The sequence below is a fragment of the Pezoporus wallicus genome, unplaced genomic scaffold (genome assembly GCF_028554395.1).
Source record: "Pezoporus wallicus isolate ANWC-B61680 ecotype Strahan unplaced genomic scaffold, APGP_CSIRO_Pwel_v1 contig_5908, whole genome shotgun sequence".
Taxonomy (NCBI): Eukaryota; Metazoa; Chordata; class Aves; order Psittaciformes; family Psittacidae; genus Pezoporus; species Pezoporus wallicus.
The window spans coordinates 965920-990866 of record NW_026635282.1 but is presented as its reverse complement, the minus strand read 5'-3'; the positions used below and the strand labels follow the sequence as shown (position 1 = coordinate 990866).

Sequence of the window (24947 nt, the reverse complement as noted above, 5' to 3'; positions counted from 1 at the left end):
GCATTAAGAATAAAATGGACAGCAACAATATTTAGGAGCACATGTGTCATTATTCGAATCTCCAGGGATGAAATTTAGCCAAGTGTCGGAAGGACTGACCCAGAGATGCCAAACTGAAAGTTAGAGAGGAGGCAGGGAAGGGACAGCACAGGTGGTACAACAGCACACACTCACTGTGAGCCTCTGGGCTCCGCGTAAAGACTGAGGATAAGGTTTGGAGAGCACTGCTTCCAGGCATTTGGCCAAAAGCTTTCTCATGAAGACTATGGACAAGTCTTGGAAACCACAATGTTTTCTAAACATATCTTTGCTGTGGCCAAATGCTCAATCTTTGCAAATACAAGGTGTATATAGTTTGGCTGGCTGAAGTTAAAGAGCAGCTAGTATGTCAAATGCTGTTTTCAGTCCCTGACACTGCACTTGAGAATTGCTCAGAAATGTTTTGAGCATGTCTGTACCGCTATTACCTTGGCACCCAATGTAGCTTCAGCCTACCTTGCTCCTGAACGCACAAAGTAGAGCCAGCCAGCCCCTGAAGAAACTTACCTGAAAAGATCAGGGTTTACTTGCTCAGATACAGTGTGACTACTGCGCTCTTAATACTGTGCAACTAAAGCTAACAAGCCTGTCTCAAACTGCACTATGAAGGCTTACTGATCCAACCTTCACTAGCTTTGGGATCTCTGCATCGCACTTTAATGGCCCATAACCATGTGCTACCCTCTTGTCAGTTGCCTTGATTACCTGTTTCCTGGGATGCTTATGTTTCATACAAGTCACAAGGGTGAATTTCATTGAAACTGAATAAAAATGTCTACCCACAGAGAATGCAATGCAGGTGAGAAAGCATAAAAGGAAATGGGCCTGAATGTAACCCACGCCACTACCTACAAAACTCAGCCTGGTTTCTCAAACTGGGAGAAAAGGTTTAAACCTCATGCAGGCAGCCTGGTAAGTAGCATGTACTTGGTGATGAATGCAGTCTCCATAAGCTTATTTCTCAGCAAGCCATTTCTTAAGCAGAGCAATAGTCCTTTAACTTTCCTGTGCACAAAGCTCGATACAGATATACATTTACACAAACTTGCACCATTGAATTTTTCTTTTCTTTAGAGATAACTCTTAGACTGATGCTCTGCTGAGTGTTATTAAATTTACTTTTATGACCTGCTATAGCTGAGGGCAAGATACAGTCTAATTTAATATTGTCCAACAGTATAAAATTTACAGAATATTTTGTTTCAGCAATATTAACATCATGCCAGTACCTGAGGATGCTAATAACATACTAAAATCAAAATATAACATTTACAAAACAAAAACACATATTCCAAACATACTGACTGTTTACTGAGAAACATTCTCTTCTTTTCAATGTTATTTCTTACTAAGCCATCCATTCTGTAATGGAATTTTTTTCTACAGATGCAACAAATTCGTAACAAGTTGTATTCAACGATGAAGTACATGTTTATATATTCTTGTTCTACGTTGCTTACAAAAGTCCAGATTATTAAATCTGAATTAAGAAAACCTGATCTATGTGGCCTGTATCCCATATAAACCCATTGCTGTTCCCTTTGATTGGATAATGAACATTCTGCAAGAGTTCACTGTCATTGTGAAAAAAAATAGTATTTAAAGAACCCAATATTATTCTGAAGTATTCTTACAAGCTTGAGTTGCACAAGAATCTAGTATTCATTATGGCACTTAATATACACATTGTACTGCTCTTACACTGTATATCTCTTTGAATACATACCAGGCACTAACAGTATTACCAGATGTGCCTAACCTCTGCTCAAATGTGGTATATTCTTTATAGGAATGTATACATACTCCTTAGCACCTGTTGTGTCTTTCATGTAACACCATCAAGGGGCACCCCAGAACTCCACTTCTCCATTTGTATTTTGCACTTCTGTTGCAAAAAGACTGAAGACAGAAGGTTTCAGCTTTGACCTGTCCCCTCACTTCCCATGTGACTCTTAACCCTATTTGGGTATTTTCAGAATGACAATGGAGAACAACTAATAGCAGTTTCTGAACTGACAGAAAACTTCAGTAACTAAGCTGGTTTTAACCCTTTAAGCCTTAACTGTTAGAGCAAAGAAGAGTGATGACTAATGGAGACTGCTAAGGGATGAGGTGAAACAGAGTGAGGTGAAACATTGTAATGCTTCACCTCACCTTCAAAGCAGCTTTTGTGCTGTCACATCTGCTTATATAGGCACCAAAAGGCTGCTGATTTGATCATAATTGCCCTAATTAGAAGTTCAATTAATACACCCAGTTCTTCCTATCAATGCCACCTCAGCAGCAAGGTTGTGCATACAGAGTGCTACCTAGTAATACAGGTTAAAACAGTAGGGAAGGTCACTGGGAAAAGAAACTACCTCCAGTCTACTGTTCTGAGGATATCACATAGTTAGGATGACACTCAATATCCACTTACGCCCCAGGACAAGCAGAAAGGGAGAACTTAAGGAACTCTATTGAGAGATATCCATCAGCTGTGAACAAAAATTACATTTCCTGTCATTGAAAATCTCATTTAGTTCAGACTTGCTTCCACTAAGGATTAAAACCCTTCAAAAGAACACTTTGTCTTCACAGGAAGATGAAAATAGCCTAAAATGCTCACAGTGAAAGACTCTGAAAAAAGTGCACAATACAGTAACATTAAATGGTTATCAAATATACTTCAGCACGTACTAGGTATATAAATGTGGTCATTGAAACTAATGATGAAAATGAAAAGAAAACAATTCAGGGGGTTTGTATGAGAGACAGGCAGATCTCACTAGCAGACAAAGTGTTGCCAATTCCCTGCCTGGAAGTATTTGCATATACATCAAATGAAGCATTCTGCATGTTCACTAAAGAAGACAGGGAACCAGACAAGGGAAACGGACAGCACCCACTTATTAAAATATGATGCATAAGATATTCATAAACCAGGAAAGAGGGTATTTACTCATTTGTCACTTTTCATGATTCAGGATAGAGGCTATAATCCAGAATCAATCAAAAAACAGAGGCACAAAATAAATAAGAGCATCTTCATGCTTCTGCAATTTTTCTTTTATGAAGGAAAAAAAAAAAAGAAATTTGTCTTAGTCAGTTGTAAACCCAAGATAACACTGTGACCAATTTCTGGTATCAGACACTGCTGTGAGATGTGACTTTTTAGCAATGTGATAAAATTAAAACACGATTCTGCATTAACTGTCTCGACCTGACCCTCCACCTCCTATTTATGTTTGGACTGAAATCAATCATCAAGATTTTGTGATACAGTCTCTGAAATAATATTTGGTTCAACTTCTGTGAAAGAATAAAGCTACATCACAGGATGTCACAAATTACGTGGGGCAAGAGCTTCACCAGATATAAACTCCAATACTTTCTCTGTTTTCAGTATAACAATTATTATTTACTCTCCTTTATCTTCTTGATAACCAGGAAATGATCAGAACACAGCTAGTTTGTGGTTGGGTAGGGTTTTATGCATCACATTAAACAGTTAAAATAATAACACCATACATTACATATAAGCCAAACATCTTTCCATTTTCAGGGACATCTGGATGTTTAACTGTACCTGTGTTCCTTTTAAACAATTATTTTAAACAACAGGCCCTGACCCATGCCTGGAGTCACTGTCTCCACTAGTTGGATTTCATATTTAATGGCACTTGTTTTAGAATAATGATAACTGTGAAATATTACTTGGTTTTATTCCCCTCATAGCATTTGTGTTCTCTCTCAAGCAGACACCAGAGTCAGGATTCTACCAAAAAAAAATATTTTTGTCCAACTACAGAATATGGACTTTTTCATAAAATAAATGCATAAACTGCACAGCTAACTGATATCTTTATTCGAAAATACTTCAAGATACTTTAAGTAGGAACAGTGCCAGGCTAGGACTACTGGTTGTTTACAGAGGTGCCAAACAACCTGGAAAGCAGTAAAATGTACCATCATTTCCTACCACTGTTGTGCACTCTGTATTGCACACTAGGTAGTATCATCTAGCACATAGAAGCTGCTAAAGATTTTGGACAACAGTCATCAAAAAGAATGAACCCAGTACTATGATTTGTCAGGCTGAAAAAACACACTACTGCAGTAGCTCAAAAGTAAGAAAATACAAAGCATAAGATAGTCATTATTCAAATGTTGGGTAAACCTGGTAAAACAACCGTCCCTACCCTGTCTGTGGATATTCAGTTACATTCTCTGACTCTCACGGTTTTAAATCTTTTCTTAAGCTGACAGCATTATGAAGGGGTTTAATAAACCTGCAGCTTATCAGCATAAAAGGTAACTACAGTACCTCAAAACAATAATAAAATAGATCTTAAAAAAGCCAGGAAGCCAACCAAAGGGTGAACCAGGGGCCTCCAGGACTCCCCCAGCGCCTGGATCTTGGGCAGACAGAGGTGTCCCCAGCAAGGTTATTCTAGAATAAAGTCTCCCCCTGGCGGATCTCTCACATAATAAAAGCTCCATCAAATAATTGCATAATATAAGAGGTAACAATTTCAGAGGCAAGTAGAAACATGCAATGAAATCATGGTACATGGTTTACAACTCAACAGGCTTGATCCCACCTCAGGCAAGACAAGTTGGTTTTTTATAAGATCCCTTATGATTTTGTGATAAATTCATTTGAAAGACACTACAACCCTCAAAGTAATTTAATTCTTTCCCATCTCCACATATGTTCATTATGAAGGTTGGTTTAGGGACACCCTCCACCTGCCCAAGCCCAAAACAGTAAATGCTTGAACTATTTAGGTAAAAAATTCCAATTCCTAACTCTTTATATCTAATACTTATTAAAAAGTATATAAAATACTGTGAGATCCAACCTGCTATTTTAAGTGCACAAAGTTTAATACCCTGGGAAAAAAAAGTTTCATGCCAGAACAACTTACTGTGTCTCAGAGCTTAAGGAGCTATAGCACTATTTGCAGAATGAGTCTTCCTCAAACACTTCATTAACTACACTGTTCTCTGATCTACATTAATTTAAAGGGATCACAAAGATTTCTTTGCATATGATGATTTACATTAGCATAAAGAAATCATTGCGATCACGTAAATTATCACATTGATCTCAATGCTCTCAAGGTATTTAAATGTGGTTCTAATAAATCATAGATTTTGTCTGCAAGATTGATTTTGATATGGGTTTTTTCTTTTCTAAGAAACAAAATCCTTGATGGCTTGAAATATTATTCAATTACATATGTGACAAATTCATATTTTACTCGCAGTACCAACTGTTGAGTCAATACTGGGTAGAAAGCTTTCTAACTATCCAGAGACATGTTCTCACATTCATTTCAGAATAGTAATATAATAGTTAAATATTTTATTTCTTGCAAGTTCTGGAAGAGTGTTAGGTTTCCTGCTTTCATTAACACTCTCTTATTTGTATGCAGTAATTGCTTTAAAAATATTAGCATTGTAATTTCTTGCTAGCACTATGATAAATCAACAGAAAGTCTTATCCCCATGCCTCTGCACAGAAGAGCGTAATTCTGCCTCCCTCGATGCCAGTGAGAAAACCTCTTTAATTTCAGGATTACAGTCAAAGAACTCACGAAAGATGTTTGACAGCCTGGGACTCCTGTCCTTTCTAACTGCTGAACAGCTGCAATAACTAAGCAGTGCTACACTCTGCCAGTACGTGGCTGTGAGAAGCAACAGCTCCTCAAAGTAGAAGGGTAGCTGCTACTTCTCCATTTCAATCCTTGACCTTTCAATAGTAACCATCAGCAAACCATGTTTTCTGTTCCAGATGTGGGAGTTTTTAGAATATAAACATCTGGCTATTGGGAACAAAAAGAGATGTTATTCATTCATTTCAAACGTCCACCAACAACGACTGCTGTTGCTCTGGGACATGCAGAGGCAAAATGCCAAGAATCAATGTCTGAATTGACTGCATTTCTGAATTTTCTTGGTTTAAGAGTTCAGCTCAACAAGAACAAAGTTTGCGCTGCTAAACTGCACAAGGCTGCTAAAGCTGAGAACATGGGTTCTGATCTCTGCTGCTTGACTTGGGAAAAACAGGGCTTGCAGAAACCACGAAGGCAAAGCACTAAGAAACAAAACAGCACAAATCTGACCAAATGACAAAAGACTACAGCAAAAAGACTATTCAACACAGTAAAAAGAATATTATGTATTTTGGCTGTATTTTTCAGAAACTGCCTGCTTATCTTGACAGGATGATTGAGAAACTACAATTCTTATTGAATATAAAATAAAAGGAGGAAAATTATTGGTAATTACAATACTGCAAGATCTATTTCAAAATCATTGGTACTTTACTAAGCGCCTTGATTTTCTGGCAAACAGTCTCCATATATGATCACCCAGCACTGCTAAACGAGCTGTACTGTTCACAGTGACAGACATTTGTAATATATAGTATCTCACAATGTAGACAACTGTCAAATTCTATCCCTGAAATATTTATACTACCTTATGACAGTTCCTGTGTGTGTCAATACTCATATTTTAATTATGGATTTATAATAACATCAGTACTTATCAAATAGCTTTTACATATATGTGCATGCTTACTCATATTAAATACATCAGAATGGGTACACCACCAAAAACATGACACATCTCCCCATTAAAGCTAACTATGGGATCCAGGAACAAAGTCTTCCTGAAGTCAAGAACCTGTTTCAGCTCCTAGATCTGAATGATCTAGGCATTAACCTCCCATAACTGTCATTCATGCATGAACACATTCCAAGGATGAATTTAGTATAATGGTCATTCAGCTTCAGGTCATTCAACCTGACAGATAATCCCAAGATTCTATGTGGGAAATTAAGGAAGCTATATTGTGAAAATCTACCATCCGCTGTCATTTCACTCTGACACCTCTGTGCCATCAGAAGAACATGTACCATTGCTGAAGTCATTCGTCCCTTACCCTTCCCAGCCCATTATCCTCATACAACAGGTACTCTTCAACTTCCTCCAGGCCTCCGTTCCTTCAAGTATCACTCCCTTCTCACAGCTACAGAATTTTATCTTGCTCTCTTCTTGCCACTCTCCTAATAGTCGTTAAAACCTCCCCAGTTCCTTCATTTTCTCCCACTTTGGGATGGACTTTAATGCTGTATGCTATTCAAGCTGTCTTCTCTGTATTCTCCATTGTTCCACCCCAAAAAATAAAACATGTTCTCTGAAAATATTTCACCATTTCTCAGTTCTTGCAATCTCTCTCCCTCTTCTCATCATCACCGATCCTGTATCCTTCTTTTCCAAGCCCTTAATGTCTGTGATTTGCATTCTCCACTTTCATTTCTGCAGGAAACCTATGTACTCCGGGATTATAAATCCATGTTAAATATACAGGTCTGTTAAATTACTAAAACACATACACTATTAAAAGTCAAAGCTCTTCTCTCCATCTCCTTATGGTAATACAGTGTCCTCACTCCCCTGTAGACCACAGTGACACAGCTCTCTGCATGATCTCATGTGCATTAAAATAAAAAGCACGCTGGGAACACAGCAGGGACTGCACAATCTTCTTTCTGACCCACAGAAGTTATGTGGAAAAGTTATTAAACCTTCAGCAGAGTATTACTGTGAGGTATGAGCTACATCAAATGAAATTCAGAAATGGAGTATCTGTGAGGTTTGGGCCATATTATAATATATTAAAAAAGAGTATTATCTTTCTCCAAAACACAGGGAAACACTAAAATTACTCTGGAAAATAAAAAACACAGAATAATGATTTTAAATATGTTCTATTAATGAGGGGTGTTCAGGACTCAGAAGAAACCAACATAAGGAGTTATGGTATCAGAGGGGCTATTCACATAAACAACCTAAAAAACTCCCATAGATGCCTTTTCAATTATTACTACTTACAAAAAAAATTATAAAAGAAAAAGTGCATATATATATCTACACCTCATCACTACAGTCATGTTCAAGAAGAACAGAAGAATGATGAGAGAACACTTCAACACAGTAGGAAGCCCCATGGCCAAACTTGCTTTTTCTACACAGACATGACGCTTGAGGATTTCCAGAAGAATCATGTAAGAAAACAAATAAAGCCTACAAGGGACCATCATGAGCTATTTTTCTGTGTTAAGAGCCCTACAGATAACTCTTGCATAGAAAGTGAAGCCAGAAGGAACAATAAAAATCTCTGTATATCAAAGTCACTAGTCTTCACACAGTGCCTCTAAACTGAGCCCAGTAACTTGTTTGACAAACATATTTTTCAGAAAGATGTCAGTCTGGATGTGAAAACATAAAGTTGAGAATCCTCATTTTCTGTGCTTATTTTTTACAGTAGATTTTTACTGCAAGAAGTGTGCGTACTAAATATTATCTGGGATTTTGGCAGAGGGGGTCCTTGGAGTTTCCAGGTAAGCGCAGCAAACTGAACACAGCACAAGAACTAGAGCAATCTGCCTTCTGAGAAAATTACTGAAACTGAAGTATATCTTCAGCATGGATGTGCCACCTTGTTCACTTTATCTCATTACGTCTGTCCTGTGAGATATCAAAGCTTAGGCTGTCTATCTCTGGTAAACGGGTATTAGGGTCTGACAATCCAGCCTCCGAATTCCTGTGTCAAGGGGAGGGACATCATTCTGTTCACCATTAAAGAGATGCCCCCAATTTCTAGAACAGAGACTATGGCTGACAACTTCTGCTTCCCAGGGGGAGGATGAAAAGGTCGTTTGTGCAGGAGATACAGTTCTCTTGGTTTCCCAAGACAAAATGAGCTAAGAATAAACACTTACCTACTGACTTTTCCTTCCAGCAACTAAACTTCCTTCTTTAACCCTTCCCAGCATCATCATAAACATACATTTGTAGCGTACCTCTCGCATTCATCACTAGAAACAAAACACTTCACCCTCCATCTTCTACAGGTCAAGGGAGGAGATGACCAACAATGCACACAGGCCTAACAGCAGGCTGGACACCGGGTCCTGACCCGGTTAATCCATGCGCACAGGGCCAGGGGCAACGGCACGTGTAGGAGCCAGCCCTGACAGCAAGATAGCCAGGCCAACGCGATCCCTGGGAGGATAGCCGGCGGGCAGGGAAGAGAGCTCTGCAGGTATGGGGCAGGTTCCCCCTTGGAAGGAAAGGGCAGCCCCACGACCGAGGCTCACCTTATGCTCCAGGACGCTGATGTAGCCCTCGAGGAGGCCGGCCCCGACGGGGAGCGCCGGATGGTGCTGGCCGCGTCCCGGCGGGCGACTGGGCACCGCCGCCACCTGCTGCTGCCTCCGCCGCGGCTCCGGGCGACCCCCGCCGCCGCCGATACCGCCGTACATGAGCAACAAGCTGGTGCACATGGTGGTAAGCGCCAAGCAGACGGCCAGCCCGTGGCGCTGCGGGGGGCAGAGAGAGGCAGCTCAGCGGGGTCCCCCGCCGCGGACCCAACCCCGCGCACCGCCGCCCGCAAGTTTCATGCCACCGGAGATCCGGCAAAGTGCGAGGAGAGAACTGGGGAATCTCCTCGTTCCTCCTCCTGCCCCCTCCCCACCCCTGCTTCCTCGCTTCTTCGCCCCTTCGTGTGCCCAGCTCCCCCGCGCCTCTCATTCCCATGCAGCCGTCTCCCGTCGGGCATCTTATTCCCGCATTCTAACGACTGTTGGGGATTATAGCGTTTTCCCCCCACACACCCCGCGCGGCTACCTCCAACCTCGTCCTTTAAGCATATCGGTTTTCTATCCGCTCCTTAAAACGCGCACACACACACAAAACCCCCAAACAGCGAGCAACACGAATAAAAGAAAGCAAGCGGAAAGTTCTTCGCCGCCGCCGCCGCCGCCGCTGTGGTTCTGTTCTTTGCGCGATCCCGGAGCGCCGCGGGGCTGCAGCCCAGAGGAGGCTGGAGCGTGTGCAGGGGGCCCGGGGCAGCCCCGCGCCGCGCCGCTCCTCCCCGCTGCCGGAGCCGGGATGAGCAGTGCCAACAATGCACTTACCATCAGGGTCTTCATTTTGTGCGCCTCCCGCTCCCCAGCCCTCCCGCTCCCCGCTAGGCTCGGCATGGCGGGGAAGCCGCAGACATGGCTCGGCCAGGGAAGCGCCGCCGTGGTGGGGATTACAGGGGAATTACACCCGGCCGGACCCTCGGAGCCTGCCAGAGCCGGGTCCTCGGCTGCCCCGCCTGCCTCCGCCCCCTCCTCCGCCTCCTCCTGCCGGCGCAGCGGCGGCTCCAGGGCCGGTGGAAGTTAACTTCTGCCTCCCGCTCCGCCGGCGAGCCCCGGGCGGGGATGGGGGTTGGCGAGCAGCGGGAATGGCCGCGGCAGGTACCGCGCGGCACCGTCCCTCCGGCCCGCGGTGGGCGCCGGGCGAGCGGGCAGGGTCGGGGCAGGGGCTCCCTCCCTCGGCCCAGGCTTCTGTCCTGCTGGTAGCACCGGGGCACGACCCTCACATGATGTTCTTTGTATTTTTCCCTGCCAGAGAATTCGTCGCTCTCTCGCCGCCAACTGGGTCTCCCGAGGCTGGCGGCGTTCAAGCAACTGTTTATAAATTCACGTTAGTAAAAAAAAAAAAAATAAAAAAAAAAATAAAAAAAATCGACGCCTTCAACTCCTTGTGCAGCGCTGACACCGCCCTCTGTCACACAACCTGCCCCAAGCCATAAAAACCGGTTTCAAAACCTTTTGGCAGAACACCTCTTCGTTTTTTAACAGTAAATCTCACAGGCTTGCTCCCCATGACGTCTTTCTGGTTTCTGAGGACGGACATTTTCCCACCCCTAAGCAGCCTCCCAAAGTTTTTTATTATTTCTTTCTTTGTATTAATGGTGTACAGTTCGGTTCTGAAAACTTTATCAGCAGGTCTCAAATTACACAGATTTCTTGCTTTGGGAATTCCACATTTATACATGTGCCCCTTCAAAACAAGCCATTTTAATGTTGATTTCTTACGGAGTTATTAAACTGACAGCATAGCATTAAAAAGAAAAATCATCTATCTCCTAATCATGAAGATATTTTTCTTGAAACTACTGATGGAAATAATGGTTCTAATAGATGGCGTCTCATTTAACCTATAACTATATAACATTAAAGATTACATTAAGGAGAAAACGATCAGGAGGCTAACTCAACCATGGTCACAATAGCAGCTTTCTCAAGGCTGGAATTGCCATTGACATCCATTTTTTATTTTTACTAATTCACTGGAGGACTAACAGTGAAACAAATGTCATCCCTAGCACAGGCACAGTGTGCAGCATTCAGTGCCTTTTAAGAAACGAAAAAGAAACAAGAACATCAGGGGACAGCACAGTGAACACGCTTCATCATTCCAGAGAAGAATGCCATACTGCACACAGGCTTGCTATTTATTCAGTTTGTGGGTTTGGTTTCAATAGTACCAGTTGTTAAGACAAACGAAGCAATATAAGAAGAATCTTATCAGGTCTTGGTAATTCTTTATTAGGAGATTGCATTTGACACTCAAATTAGTGAAACAAAGGGCCAACTTGATGAATCATTGAAAGCAAATTATCTGTGGCTCTCCAAGGCTTCCTGCAAGAGACTACAAATGGCAACTCCTGCATTTTACAGTGCTGTTTCTCAACGACCAGCAAAGAGGTTGCTGGTGACTGACCTTTCTAAGCCTTTCTAATGTATTTTGCCATGCCAAAGTGAAGCATCATTTTTATGATTTATGCTAGTGGCTGTATGTTAGACAGCTGTTACACAGTATGTGAGACCAAATTCATTAAACTTGTGGGTTTTGGTAGAATAGGCTGATTTAAAAATCTACTGATAAAGGAGAGAAACTAAATTTTCTAATTTAATGCTTGACTTGAATAATGTCCAGCTTTCTGCTCGTCAAATATTTAATTAGATTGCCATGATGGTCATAGACAGTATTCTTGGCAGTCAAATGCTCACTGAAACAAATACAGTAGTGTAATGTAAATCCTACAGAGATTTTTATGCGTAAGTATGGGAACTTTAGAAATCATCTGGAAAACAGCCCAGCTATTTAATTTAATTTTAAATTCCCATGAACTAGTAGTTCTAGCTATCTGGAGGTTTGTCTTTTAACACTGTTGGAGTCTACATACATGTAGATACACACCTGTATACCCAACAGTTAGACTTGCAAAAAGGAGAAGACGATAGGTTGAACTCATAAGGGTTGAATCAACTTGGAAAAGAGTCAATACAGAGAACATCTTAAAGTCCATCTGACTTCTTGCTTCAACCAACTTATTTTCAATATTCAAGGGATATTGCACTCCCTGTGCGTTTCTATTCCTCTTTAGAGCTAGGGGTATAGACAGATTAAAACATAAACAGCTGCTTTCTCTAGTCCAGGATAGATTTTTCAACAAAGTCTGAGGATAACATTTCATCTGCATGGGTAGGAGCGGGTTGTCCCCTTTTCCAATCTACCCCTCTCGTTTCCAGCTTTCTGGCAGCTACAGGCTGACAAAACAGTCTAATGATATAAAAATGTGCTTGTGGCAACTTCTGGAGGACCTAAGATGCAAATGACTAAAATAAAAATCCATGAGTAGAGTAAGAAAACCATGTAAGAAGTAGTGATGCAGACAGAGACAGACTTCTTAAAACTGACAACAGACTTGGAGCAACAGAGCTCTTTCACTGATTCCTAAATAAAATTGCTCAAACACCAACTGACCCTGAGCTGTCTGGATGAATGGAACTACTATCTTTTTATAATGCATTTTAACCCAGGTTGTCTTTCAGAGATTTCATTGTATAGATATAAAACACCCTTTCAAACTATGGCTGATTTTCATGAGGCTGATCTAGAGACAACACAGCATGATCTACACCTTGATATAATGAATGGAATGAGTACTCAAGTGGAAGAGACTCTTCATCTCTGCCAGTCCATCTCAGCAACTGGTGGTAGCCAAGTTGTACAATGGAAGTTAAGGTGAAGTCAATGGCTGGTATTTCTGCTGATGACCCAGATGATATTTGCCAGGACGTTTTTCCCGAGAGCACTGGATACTACCTGTGTGAGTCCAGCAAACCCTGCTCTGGACCTTGCTGGCCCTCTCTCCTTCCCTTGCTAACCAGAGGCAGGGTGGTTGTGGTTGCAGTCAGTACACAGAATGCCTACAAACTGGAAGCTGGAGCTACTCTTCAGCCCTGTCACCTCCTCAGAATGAAAGCCCAGACAGTCTTAAATGTTTTATTATTTTGTGACTCATTGATGGCAGTGTGACTCCTTTGCTGCAAAAAAAAAGAGGATGTTTTAGAGCTCTGTTTTAGATCTGTGCCCAGTTTTAAAAAGAGTAAGAAAATGAAGGTTTTGTTTATCTACTAAGCTTCACAAAGAGTGAGGAAAAAAGGGATCTGTGTGATATAAGTAGTTAAACTCTAGGTGAGTTCTGCCTCTTAGTCTGCAGGAGTGCTGAAAGCACTTAAATACATTCCCATCACGCTATGTGTATGAAGATGTTTTTCAGAAAAAATATTGGTGATAGAAGTGCTTAAATAGAACGGAAGGAGGGGGGAGTTTAACTGTATCAGGACCACTTTGGTATCCTTATGCCTTTGAAATGAAAAGTCTGACTTACCAAGATTCTGTAAGTGGCTAAGCATGAGAAAATATTTGTTCAAACTATAAAATTAGTCTAAAAGTGATTCCTGTTAAAGTTGCATTGTTTTATCATTTCCATTGTTCTCTGTGGTCTGTGAAGCCTTGGATCTGTCTCCTCAAGAGTAAAATCCTGGGCCCACCAAAATTAACTCCTATACATCTTTTAACTCTTTTTTGCTGGTGCAAGGAGCTCACAAGCAAGTAGAAAGTTCCCAGTTCTAGTTCTGCAGCCTCATGAGTGTCCTGGGTTCAGCAGTAGCAGCCATTTTTCTCCATCTTGGTAGCTGGTGCAGCGCTGTGTTTTGACTTTCAGCCTGGGAACAGTGCTGATAACACCGATGTTTTCAGTTGTTGCTAAGTGATGTTTACCCTGACCAAGGACTTTGTGAGGCTCATGTTCTGCCAGGGAGGAGGGGAAGCCGGGAGGAAGCAGAGACAGGACACCTGACCCAAACTAGCCAAAGAGGTATTCCATACCACAGCACGTCATGCCCAGTATATAAACTGGGAGCAGTTACCCAAAAGGGCTAGGTCACTGCTGGATGGGGGTGAGGTATAGGTCTGCAGGTGGTGAGGTGTTGTATTCTCTTCCCTTGTTATTTCCTTTATCATTATTATTATTAGTGGTAGCAGTAGTGGTTTGTGTTACACCTTAGTTACTGGACTGTTCTTATCTCAACCAGTGGGAGTTACATTCTTTTCGCTTCTCCTTCCCATCCCTCTGGAAGTGTGGGAGAAAAAGGGCAGGAGGAGGAGTAGACTGCGTGGTTCTGATTTACGGCCTGGGCTTAAACCACGACAATGAGGTATTAGCTTAAACCACAATCACTAGCATAGAAAAGAATATTGCTTGTCCTGGACCTCTAGCCAGTGATATTTGGGAGGATGGCTGGGAATGCCACTCTTCACGGGGAGAAGTAAGCATTTTTTGAAGAGAAAAATGAAACCAAAGATGCTACTAAGGAGGTTGGAAGATGATGAAAGTTTGTGTGAATTAATGGACAGAGGGGAGGCCAAAGGTATATAGGAAATGAAATATATCACACTGATACCACCTCCATGTGTTGTTTTATTATTTATGTATACATGAAATTTTAACCTCTTTTTCCTGAGAGAAAGGTCTGCATTTTTTGCATTGCAAACACAACTGGTACAAAACATTCAGCAGCCAGCAAAGTAATGAGCTTACACTATAGATTTTTCCAACTGCCCAGCAATTCATGAAATGCTTTTCAAAACTGGAAATATGCATTGAGGATTGGTCAAGAAAGGTAGAAACAATATTACAGATCAATCAATACTGTTTCTTCTTTATGAAAGCAGGCTGCTTTTGAACTTCTGACAGAAGCAAACAGTGATAGATGCATGAAAAAAATGAAATATTGCATGAAAATAGAAGTGCAAATGAAAAACAGAAGGGAGAAAATAGTGAGATAAGATCTGCTGAATCTGCTTTTTTTGGGTTTTTTTTTTTTTTTTTTTTTTTTTTTCTTAGTTTTCTCCCCAGTCGAGGAAGTATAAATGAAAGTATTGGAAGTTTCAGAAAAAAATCTGTCTAGCTCAATTGAATGGACTCATTTGCTTTAAGACCACATGTGAAACACCATATTTCATTCTAATCAGTTTTGCGTGGGGGAGGGAAAGTTAAGCAAGGCACATCCTGCAGTATACGGCACACTCAGAGTTCCATGTCTAAATTCAGAAACTTTGAAGGTTAAGAAAATAGCACAGGGGGCTGTGGATGGGGCTATCCAATACCACTTGATCAAGCTAACAGGCATGATCAGAAACCGTTCTTCATGGCCTTTTGTTTTACCATCCACCACCAAAACGAAAGAGCATACATAATCTCTATAAACAGACCACAGATTTAAGAAATAAAGCAACCAAGGACAAGAGATTGGATACATTTGAATATTCTGGGGGTAACTTTGCTGGAATAAAAAAGATCTCCACAGGGTCCCGAATAGCTTGGCTTTCATTGTGTGCATGTCTGCTACTTTTCAGAGAAAAACTATACCAATCGGAAGTCAAACTGTTAAATAGAAAAGAATTTCTAAACTAAAAAAGTTACCAAGCAAATATCAGACATGAAGGAAAAAAGGAAACAAAGAAGGATAAGTGCTTATTATGGATTGGTTTGCAGTTCTTTGTGTATTATTAGAGAGTCGATAGAAACTCTCCTGCTATTACTAAAACAAACACAAACATCACTTATGATGACAGGCTGAACAACAGCTGGCAACAAGGGGATCCATTACCATCAAACTGAAAAGGCACAGTCACAGAATCAAGTAAAGTCCTACAGTGGTCAAGCTATATATAGCTTTGGTAATAGCTACTGTTCTTATCTACAGGTTTATAGAAACCAACTTTACTATTCATATAGCATATCACTATATAAGCATATATGCAAATGCAGAGCCATCAATCAGTTAATGTACAGTGTGAGAATAGCTGCCAGTGACTCCTGTCATAGCTCAGCAATTTCATGCTCGTGTCCTGTGTGCTTCTAAAATTACATGTACTTCCATTTACCCAGTATACACCAGACACAGCTACCTAAATGAAGTCTGGGGGATTTGAGCTTACTGCTGAGAGGTTCTGAGTATTGTTTCCCAGGGAAAGTGAGAGGGATTGAAGGAGGGTCTCTGCATTCAAGTGAGCTGCATGTAACAGCATTGGTTCTAGCCATTTGCAGATTCATATGGGCATAGATTGCTACTAGGAAATATCAGAGATCATGGGCCTGGGGTGCAGTCATTTTAAAGGTATGGAGATAGTGACCATATTTATATGGCTTGCTTAGTTGCAACTGGAGATGAAATCTGGACCTAGAAGAAATCTGGCTATGGAATTATTTCCCATGTCCAAATCTGGGACTGCAAACCACCCTAAAAAACTCTTCTATCCAGCATTGTAGGAAGTAGCCTGAAACAGTGGGAGAGCTTCTCCACTGCAATAGATACCTAACTGAATGCTTCAAAGCAGCTGCTAAAACAGATGGATAGCCCTCCTTTGCAATGTGCTGTGTCCTTATTTAAACATTTCTGCCATATTATTGATATTTGTCACTTTTAAACAAATACAAAAACAAGTCTTCTCTCATACAGGATAGATGTCTTGGGTGTCTACTGGCAACTTCAATTCATGGATTACAGCAAATCCATGGCTATGTACACTCATTTTTTTTTTTTTCTTACATTTCAGGGCAGAGGACCAAGTTCAGCTCAGCTGCAGAGCTGGATCCAACATTTCCTGCAGCAGCTGTACCCTCCTTTCTTTGAACTGCTATTAATACTTGTTATCACATTCCCCAGCCTCTGTCACTACCACCTGCCTCCTGCTTTTGAGTCAAGTGAGAGAACTTTAAAAAATCCTGTACTTTTCCCAATCACGGTTAAATATTTTATTCAAGGTTATGATTATGTATCTATTCTCTCCCATAAACTATAGTGCCAGGAACATACAGACTCCATTTTTGTTGCAGTGCTTTGACTGCCTTCTGATTATTTCCTTGGTGGGAATTGCACTTGGCCTTTAGTTTTGCTGAGTTTCTCCAGAGACCAGATCATTCTAATCGAACACTCATTTGTCTAATTGCTTTATTTTCCCTTTTTGCTTGTGATTTATTTCAGTTTAGATGGGATTATTTTATTTCTTCTTTCTCTACAATCGTGTCTGTTCATATGGTAAGTATCTAATTTTATTTGATACCAAAGGCCCCCAAATTCTGTAAGGTTTGTTCAGTTTTTCTTGTGATCAGTACTTCAGATGTGAAGCTAAGCTCTGTTTGGCATGTGCTGTTGTTGTCCTGAGTTCAAATAAATGAGGCCTTAGGCCATTTATGGTTTAGACCATAAATTCAGATGTCAAAGGAACAGGTGGTAACGTGACACAAGCTGTTCTTGCTCATTGTATGAGTTTCCTCTGCTCAGTGTCCTACTGCTTCATCTCTGTCACAATCCCAAGTCACTCTCCAACAATGGTTGCTCCATTTTGCCGGGTTCAGTTTCTGTCCATTGATAAATGAGAGCTTCCCTGCTTCTAAGCAATATCAGTCTGTGGAGTTTGGAATCCAAAAGCATACCTATACTGGCACATTAACTTGGGCACAGGAGCATATTACTGTGACTAAAGCCTTCTAGGATGAAGCTGGCTCACATCACCCAGCTCGGAGCCTGTGCAGAGGAGCTCGAGTCCATCTGCACATCAGCTCCAACTCACTAGCAGTCTGCTAGTTTGAAGCACTGTGGTTTGTGGTTCAAGAACTTGCAAATAGTAGTGAAGAACAAAAGCTTACCAGAGAAGTGAAAACAACAGGAATGATGCATTAGCATAAAATAATGCAATAGCTGTTCAGTCACTGATTTGGGAGATGTTTTTTGTACACAATTTGATATCCTGCTGGTGAGAAAGTGCGGACAATATTGGACTTTCTTCCTAAGTGAAGAAAGAAGCAATTATCTGCCAGTTTTGTTTGTGTAGCTGGCTCAATCATTTTAATCAACGAAACTACTGACTTGGTCTGTTTCTTTAGGATCCTCAAAAAAATTTATCCTAAGCACTATTCATCTTCAAGCATTGTCTACACACTATGTAGTCCTCACAAAATACATGTGGCCTCATCCCTATTTACAGAAGATAGTTCTGTAATAAAGGTAAGAAATGCTGGACACTCAAATCCAGTTAAATATTCATAGCTATGAATATTTAGTATCTTGGGTACTGAAGCTCATGAAGCCTGAAGTTAGGCACTGAAAATTAGAAGCCTCTTTTGGAAATCTGAACCTTCTTGACTTCTCAAAAGCAAGTGTTCTTACTTCTCAGCATCACTTGAGGACTGGTGTGATAGCAATGTCTCCCTTCTCAGCTTGTAGTTAAAAAAGTCCCAAACAGAACTGGGCAGAAAGCGACCTCATACAAATGCTGCCTTGGAACATTACTTGACTGTTATTCTGCACATTTCTAGCTACTGTAAGTTACAGAATCTCACAGTCTCTCATGAGCGGTTATCAAAAGCTGATAAGACACATTGGAGCCTAACAGGCCATTGGAAAAACAAGTCTTTCCTTCACTCTTCCCAAAAGATAAAGATGGACTATGCACAGGCTCATTTAATGAGAAACAGGACTGGCCTTTATTAGCATATGTGCTAGACATATGGTCCAGCTCTGGTTTTAAGTTTCCTTTTCTCATCTTCTGTAGGGACTTTGCTCAGCCCTTTTTGCTTTGCACCATCTCTCTAGCCAGCAAGGTACAAGAACCTACAAGAAACTATGCAGAGCTGAGCCAGAAATGTCCAGGAGCCCCTGATCTCTGCAATACTTTCAAATTACCCTTACTGATTTTCCCAACACATTACACCTTCAACTAACCTTTCTCAAATCCCCCCATCCTCATCTTCAAGTAGATACACCTTCACTTATTCTTATTTTCATTCTGTTGTTATTTGTTTTGTTTTCTGTTTTGTTTTTTGGGTTTGTTTTTTTTTTTTTTTTTGTTTTGTTTAGGCTTTGTTGTTTTTTTTTAATCTGTCCTTTGTCCAGTGACTGAATATCTGGAGTAGGTCCTTCCTGGTTACTCTTTCCTCCACTCTGCCATGTACTTAGCCAATCCAGGCAGAGCTCCATAATATAACTGGCTAATGGTGAGTCTGCTTGGCAAGTCACTTTTCAACAGAGCATGGGGTGATTGCTAGCACAGCTACTTATCTGTAGATATATTATTACAGCATGTCTTTTTGATTAATTAGGAATGCAGCACTGTACTTTTAGTTTCAGAGTCTGGGCATTATTAACTAACATACAGAAGAAAGAGTGTCCTATTCACAGCTTTACATATTTGAGGGTGAAAGAGAAAGGGGAAGAAATTAGTGTGACAGAAAGAATATATGCAGCAAATATGGATACAGCGCAGTGTGGGAAGAACTTTGAGGAGTATGTCAGGAATAAACAAGGTCCTAGACATCACCGCAGGCAATCAGGAAGTCAAAAGAGATATTAAGAAACGTATTAAGTCTGATCTGCACAGTTTCACTCACACAAGCAGAAAAGATAGCTTTGGGGCCCAAAGGCTGACCTGGGCTGCTGACATTTCAAGCCAGCTAATTAGGATTTAGCAAAGGAAGTAGAAGATAGTACACAGAGAAAACATGGTATGCAATGGCTGCTCTCTGACCATGCCAAATTTAAGGGAAATACCATTTCTAGATCTTAAATAGAGAAACGGTATAAAGAGAAATAACATCTCTGCCTCATGCTGCTTGGAGCTTGAGACCCATTAAGAGGGAGACTGTATTCAAATCTGGGTGATTAAAGTATATTCCTAAATTGAACCCTAAATATTTCTGTATAAGGATGTTACTTCTTAGCATGCTGTGCTATCTTGAAAATACAGCTCTGGTCTAAGCTGCATCTTCATCTTATCTTCCATCTCACCCAAAGCTGCTTAGTCTTTGTTTACACGCTGGCTGACCTTTCACATTTCTAGTCTATTGCTATTGAATTGTTCATAAATCTTGTCATCATTAGACAAGGTTAGCCTTCACATTTCAGAAAGGGAACACCTTTCTGCAAGCTGATGTTGGCTGGTTTTGCATCTTTGTAACACTAGATTATGCAAACCGGGTGCTGACCAGCAGATATTCTGCAATGCCAGGGTGCTGATTGTGGCAACATTAAAACAGACTAAACCATACAGGAATACCGGTTACATAGATCTATTTTACTCCTAAATGCAGGTATTAACAAATTGGCGAAGTTATTGGCCAATTGATTCAAAGTATAAGAATTAAAATAATTCATCCTGAACAATGCGTAGTTTTATTTTATGTTTAGTACAGTAGGTTCACCTGCATGAATTTGCTGTGCTTATTTAATATCCTCTTTAAGATGAAAAATGATGCCAGTCCTGTGGTAATAGCATCTTTTGACGCTGAGAAAGCATTTCACTGGATTGAATGGCAGTTTCTCTTTACTATGATGGAAATTTTAAAATTTGCTGCAAATGTATTGCATCAGTTACACTGCTCTGAGCAAGGATGCATGCTAATGTCACAATACTATCTCAATTTTGACTTTCGAGGGAGACTAGTCAAGGGTGCCCGCTGTTGGTGCTATTTTTGGTAATGGAAGCAAACCAGTCTTTAAAAGACTAGGGAGATTGGGTGGTGACTCTAAAATAGAATGTGTTAGAGCTGAGGGCTTGTATTTGCAGAACTGCCCTTTAAATGGTATCCCATTTTATTATACATTAGTAACCCTTTTGAGACTCTAAAACAGATTCTGCAGGGAGCTACATTTCCTAAACAACTTCCCAGATATTCAGTAGATGAGGATTCCTCTGTCTCCTGCCTTCCTGCTTCCCCCATGTGAAATGTCAGACCCTCTTCTATGATATTTTAAGATTCTTCCTGTACTGTTGTCCAGCATTATGCTCACTTTAATAACTCTGAGAGAACATCCTCCCTCAGTGGTGCTCTCTGGTACACATCAACCCTTACTTGAGCCTCTCCCATTCCTAGTTTCTCTTTCTGTTCTCTCACACACCAGATGAGCCTCTGGCAGATAGATGTTGGCAAAGACCCTTCCACTACCAGCTCATGTAGAGCTCTAACCTGTAACCTCCACACCACTCCCAATGCTACATGTTTGGGAAGCTAGAATTAGTCCCTATGGCAACAGAGAAATCAGCAAAGTACAGGTGAAATGCTGAGAGGTAGCCGATGAAACTAAGGAGCTGGTTCTAATTTATCACAGGCTTCTGTAATTAGGTGTAATCAGATCATCATTCCTTCTATGAAAAAGATTGCATGGCCAAGGAAATACATGTTTATGGTAGGACACAGGTGAACCAGAGAAGGTGGTGGGACATTTGGTTTGCCCTGAAATCAGCAATGTCTAACTGCCACTAGTTCTTGACATCCCTTGCCTTTCAGTAACACGGTAAACTGAGGTCTCTATGGAGGGAAAACCAACCTAAAAGTCCTAAATGCTAATTTTCCAGTCTCAAACCATAAACAGTGTTGCAGCTGAAGGACCTTTCTGAAAAGTCATTACTCTTATTCTCCTCTTATTTTTATTTGTGGACTTGTAACAGGTTTAAATATAGGGTGACGTAAATTAAATACACATGAAACCAAACATTTAGGAATAAAGCCGTTTCATTACAAAACCTGAGATTTCACTGTTTAGAAGTTAAATACAAAATCAGTAAATAAAGTTTAACAAATGTAAACTGAAAGGCAAAATGAACTCACTCTGATGAGTTAATGTAATTCCCTTATGGAATGCTAGTTTCCCTACTATAATTAATTTTAAACACTAAACCAGTATGTCTGGGTTTTGATAATTATAAAAATGCATTCATCCATGTCCTTGCAAATTATTAATATTTATCATAAGGAATATCCTGTTGACATTAAGAATCAAGGGAGACAAAGTTTTCAGCAAATTCTTACATAGCTTTACTAAAACAATAATTGAGTTTTAAATACCTGTGAGTCCAAGCCAAAGAGACATATAGGGCTAAATCCTTAAGCCTCCTTCCTAACATCAACCTCACAAATCACTCAGTCAAAACGTGCACTGGACCTCAGGATCAAAGATTTGAGGACTGCAAGTGCGTGATACTGCCAAGTATCCTATGTGCTCACTTCATTCACGTTCCAATCCTGGGAGCCAAGAGTATCAAGTGTTCTAAAGGGATGAGGCCATAATGGTGTTATAAAAAGATTATAAAAGCCCCAGTAGTTCTCTTCCATTTCAGGGATAACTACTGATAAGGAAGCTGCATCATGACACTTTTGGGTTACTTCTCTGACATTTCAGCAACACTGATTATCAGTAGTTCTGTTCATGGATATTTTTAAGCCTAAGGCTTCACACTTGTAGGAACTCAAACTCATCATCACTAGCAATAAGAAGCTTCCCTTAAGTCAGCAGGAGTCAATGGGGGTTTTTGCTTCCATAGAAGCTGCTGGATCAGATGCATACCGTCTAGTTATATGTTGGCTTACTGGTTATGATAAACCTGAAAAGCAGGAACTGGTACCAAATATGAGGCACAGAATTTTGTAGTTCCAAAAACTTAGGTTCCATCTAAGTTTCTTTTCCATTAAAAATAAAATAAGACAAAAATAAACCCCTCAAAAACCACTAAGCCCACCACTACCACAAAACCCCAAAACCCCACATATCTCAATAATTTCTGAAATGAAATCTGACCAGAATGTGCTTTCCTTCAAAATATACTTCAATCCAGATGCAGAAAATTGAGCCATTTAATAGAACAGCTGATTCTAACATATTCATTACGGTATGCATGTAGACATATCTGTATACACGAGTGTACACATTAAAACTTCCTTGCTTGATAGGTTAGCTCTTAAACTTCAGATAATTTGAATGAGTAAACAGGAACTCCCCCATAGTAACAGCAAGGATTACAATAGGAATGATCTACAAAACCTATTGTCCATCAGTTTCCACATTCATGAATTAGTGGACAACAAGTGTCATACCCACAGATTAGGAAAAGGGAACTGAACATTGGTGGGACTATCAGGAAAACTTTACAAACTTTTTGTGGCTGATTCCTGTGGCAAACTGAAGGAGCTATGTTTTCAGGAGCTACCCAGAGTTTTTCTTTTTTCATTTTTGCAGAAGCAGAGCAGCTTAGCTCTGTTTGTGATGGGGGCTGTGAAAACAGATGAGACAGATCTAGATAAAACAAGATGTGTAGTCGTTATCCTATCTCTACTCAATGACTAAAGGAGGCAGGAGCCACAGCAATGTCAGCACAGGCAGATGTGCATTACTCCCTGTGCAGTGGTGACGCAGCAACCTTACACTTCTACAATGCAAATTAACTTACTGCAGTTTCATGTACTAATGGAAAGACAAACCGGCAAGTTAGGTAACATGCTAAATATACCTATAGACTGACCAAAGAAACTAATAGATTTACACTAATCCAAAAATATCTGAGGTATACAGGACAACCATCATGGTGTAAGACAAATGGAACAGCTGATGATGTTTTAAGGATGAACAGTTCTTGCCTCTGAAAGGGAAGAGTTTTAATTGGTTTGTGCTCTCTCATTTTGATCTGCCATTCCCAATTTTGTTCCCCTTGCTGGCCATCGAGAGAGGAGTGAAAAGAGTTGGAGTGTGTGATTGTAGGGTGTTATTTTTTATGTCAGCATTCTTCATTATTGAGTTGGCTGTTTATACTGCTGAAGTGTAATGTTGTGAAGCAGATGAGCTGGTAAGGTATGAAGGGTATTCTATAACCTTTGCTGTACTTTCAATTACCTTACAGTAACTTGGAATCCAGAAAGACTGCTCTGAGCAAAATCAAAATACAATAAGATAAACTCCATTAGGAACTGAAGCACTAGGGCTGTTATTGAAGGAGAGCAAAATCATCTAATTAATAGTTATTGCATCAAAATCATACAGCAGTTGCAGTAATGACACTGATGATATTGATACCATTGAAGATGGAGTTTAGTTCAGAATGGAAATGAGCAGAGTATTCATCTTCAACTGTATATTGCTGTAGGCAGTGGAAGGCCTCAGAGCTTCTTTGTTTTGCTGTTCTGTTGTTCAGCTGGTTGTCTTTGATAGTACAGCTCCAAGCTATTAATATATACATTTACACAAGACGGAGCACGTTCATTTCACTGGAGCCCCATGGCTGACATTTGGCCATACTGAAGAATAAGCATTTATTGGATTTTATTCCTGCTGTTCAGTTTTTCAGTGACAGCTACATGTAGGTGGATAGTTATCTAAGGGGGTCTTCCAACTTCTTTATAATTTTTATAAGCCATTTCTCTCTGTTCTTTGGTTTGTGAAAGCTGTTGGCAGCAGGGAATGCCAAGTCCTGCATCCTGAGATAAGGTTTCATTCTCATCAGTATTTGGTTTCTGTTCAGGCTCCTGTTGATATGTTTTCTTTCTTTCACTCTACTGATGCATCTGTTTGGCTTGTGTTATTGTTCAGAAATAAACACATCACAAAAGTCTTCCAGTAACCAAGCTGATTTATGTAGGTAGATGAGGTCTTCATCGAATGTCAGGGTCAGTAAAGCTCCTGCCTGCTGTGATATTACTGCCCACTGTCTCACAAGCACTATTTATTAATATGAAATGTCAAATCCCAGAACAAGAACAAAAAACCCCACTGAATAGGACCAAAAGCTAACAAGGGAATGCAGAGAATTACCTTGGCATATACCTTGGGAATTCATCACAGTATTTTATGCCCATAACAGTAGCACTTTGATTCTGAATGGGTCATGCCATACAG

The 24947-nt window shown here is 40.5% G+C and overlaps 1 protein-coding gene across 3 annotated transcripts in view; it reads right to left on the bottom strand.

Annotated features, from left to right (window-relative positions):
* The window catches only part of ST6GALNAC5 (ST6 N-acetylgalactosaminide alpha-2,6-sialyltransferase 5), a 125174-nt gene that overhangs the window by 61074 nt on the left and 39153 nt on the right, over window positions 1-24947 (bottom strand). Inside the window, exons 1-2 of one of the 3 annotated variants that reach the window (XM_057416811.1) lie at window positions 10014-10554; window positions 9195-9416 (exon numbers count right to left, since the gene is read on the bottom strand). In XM_057416811.1, the coding sequence (XP_057272794.1) occupies window positions 9195-9416; window positions 10014-10079 (288 nt within the window). In that variant the 5' untranslated portion in view covers window positions 10080-10554. Of the gene's footprint in view, window positions 1-9194; window positions 9417-9723; window positions 9854-10013; window positions 10555-24947 lie in introns of those variants that run through there. The other 2 variants (XM_057416820.1, XM_057416829.1) reach the window with 2 other exon arrangements.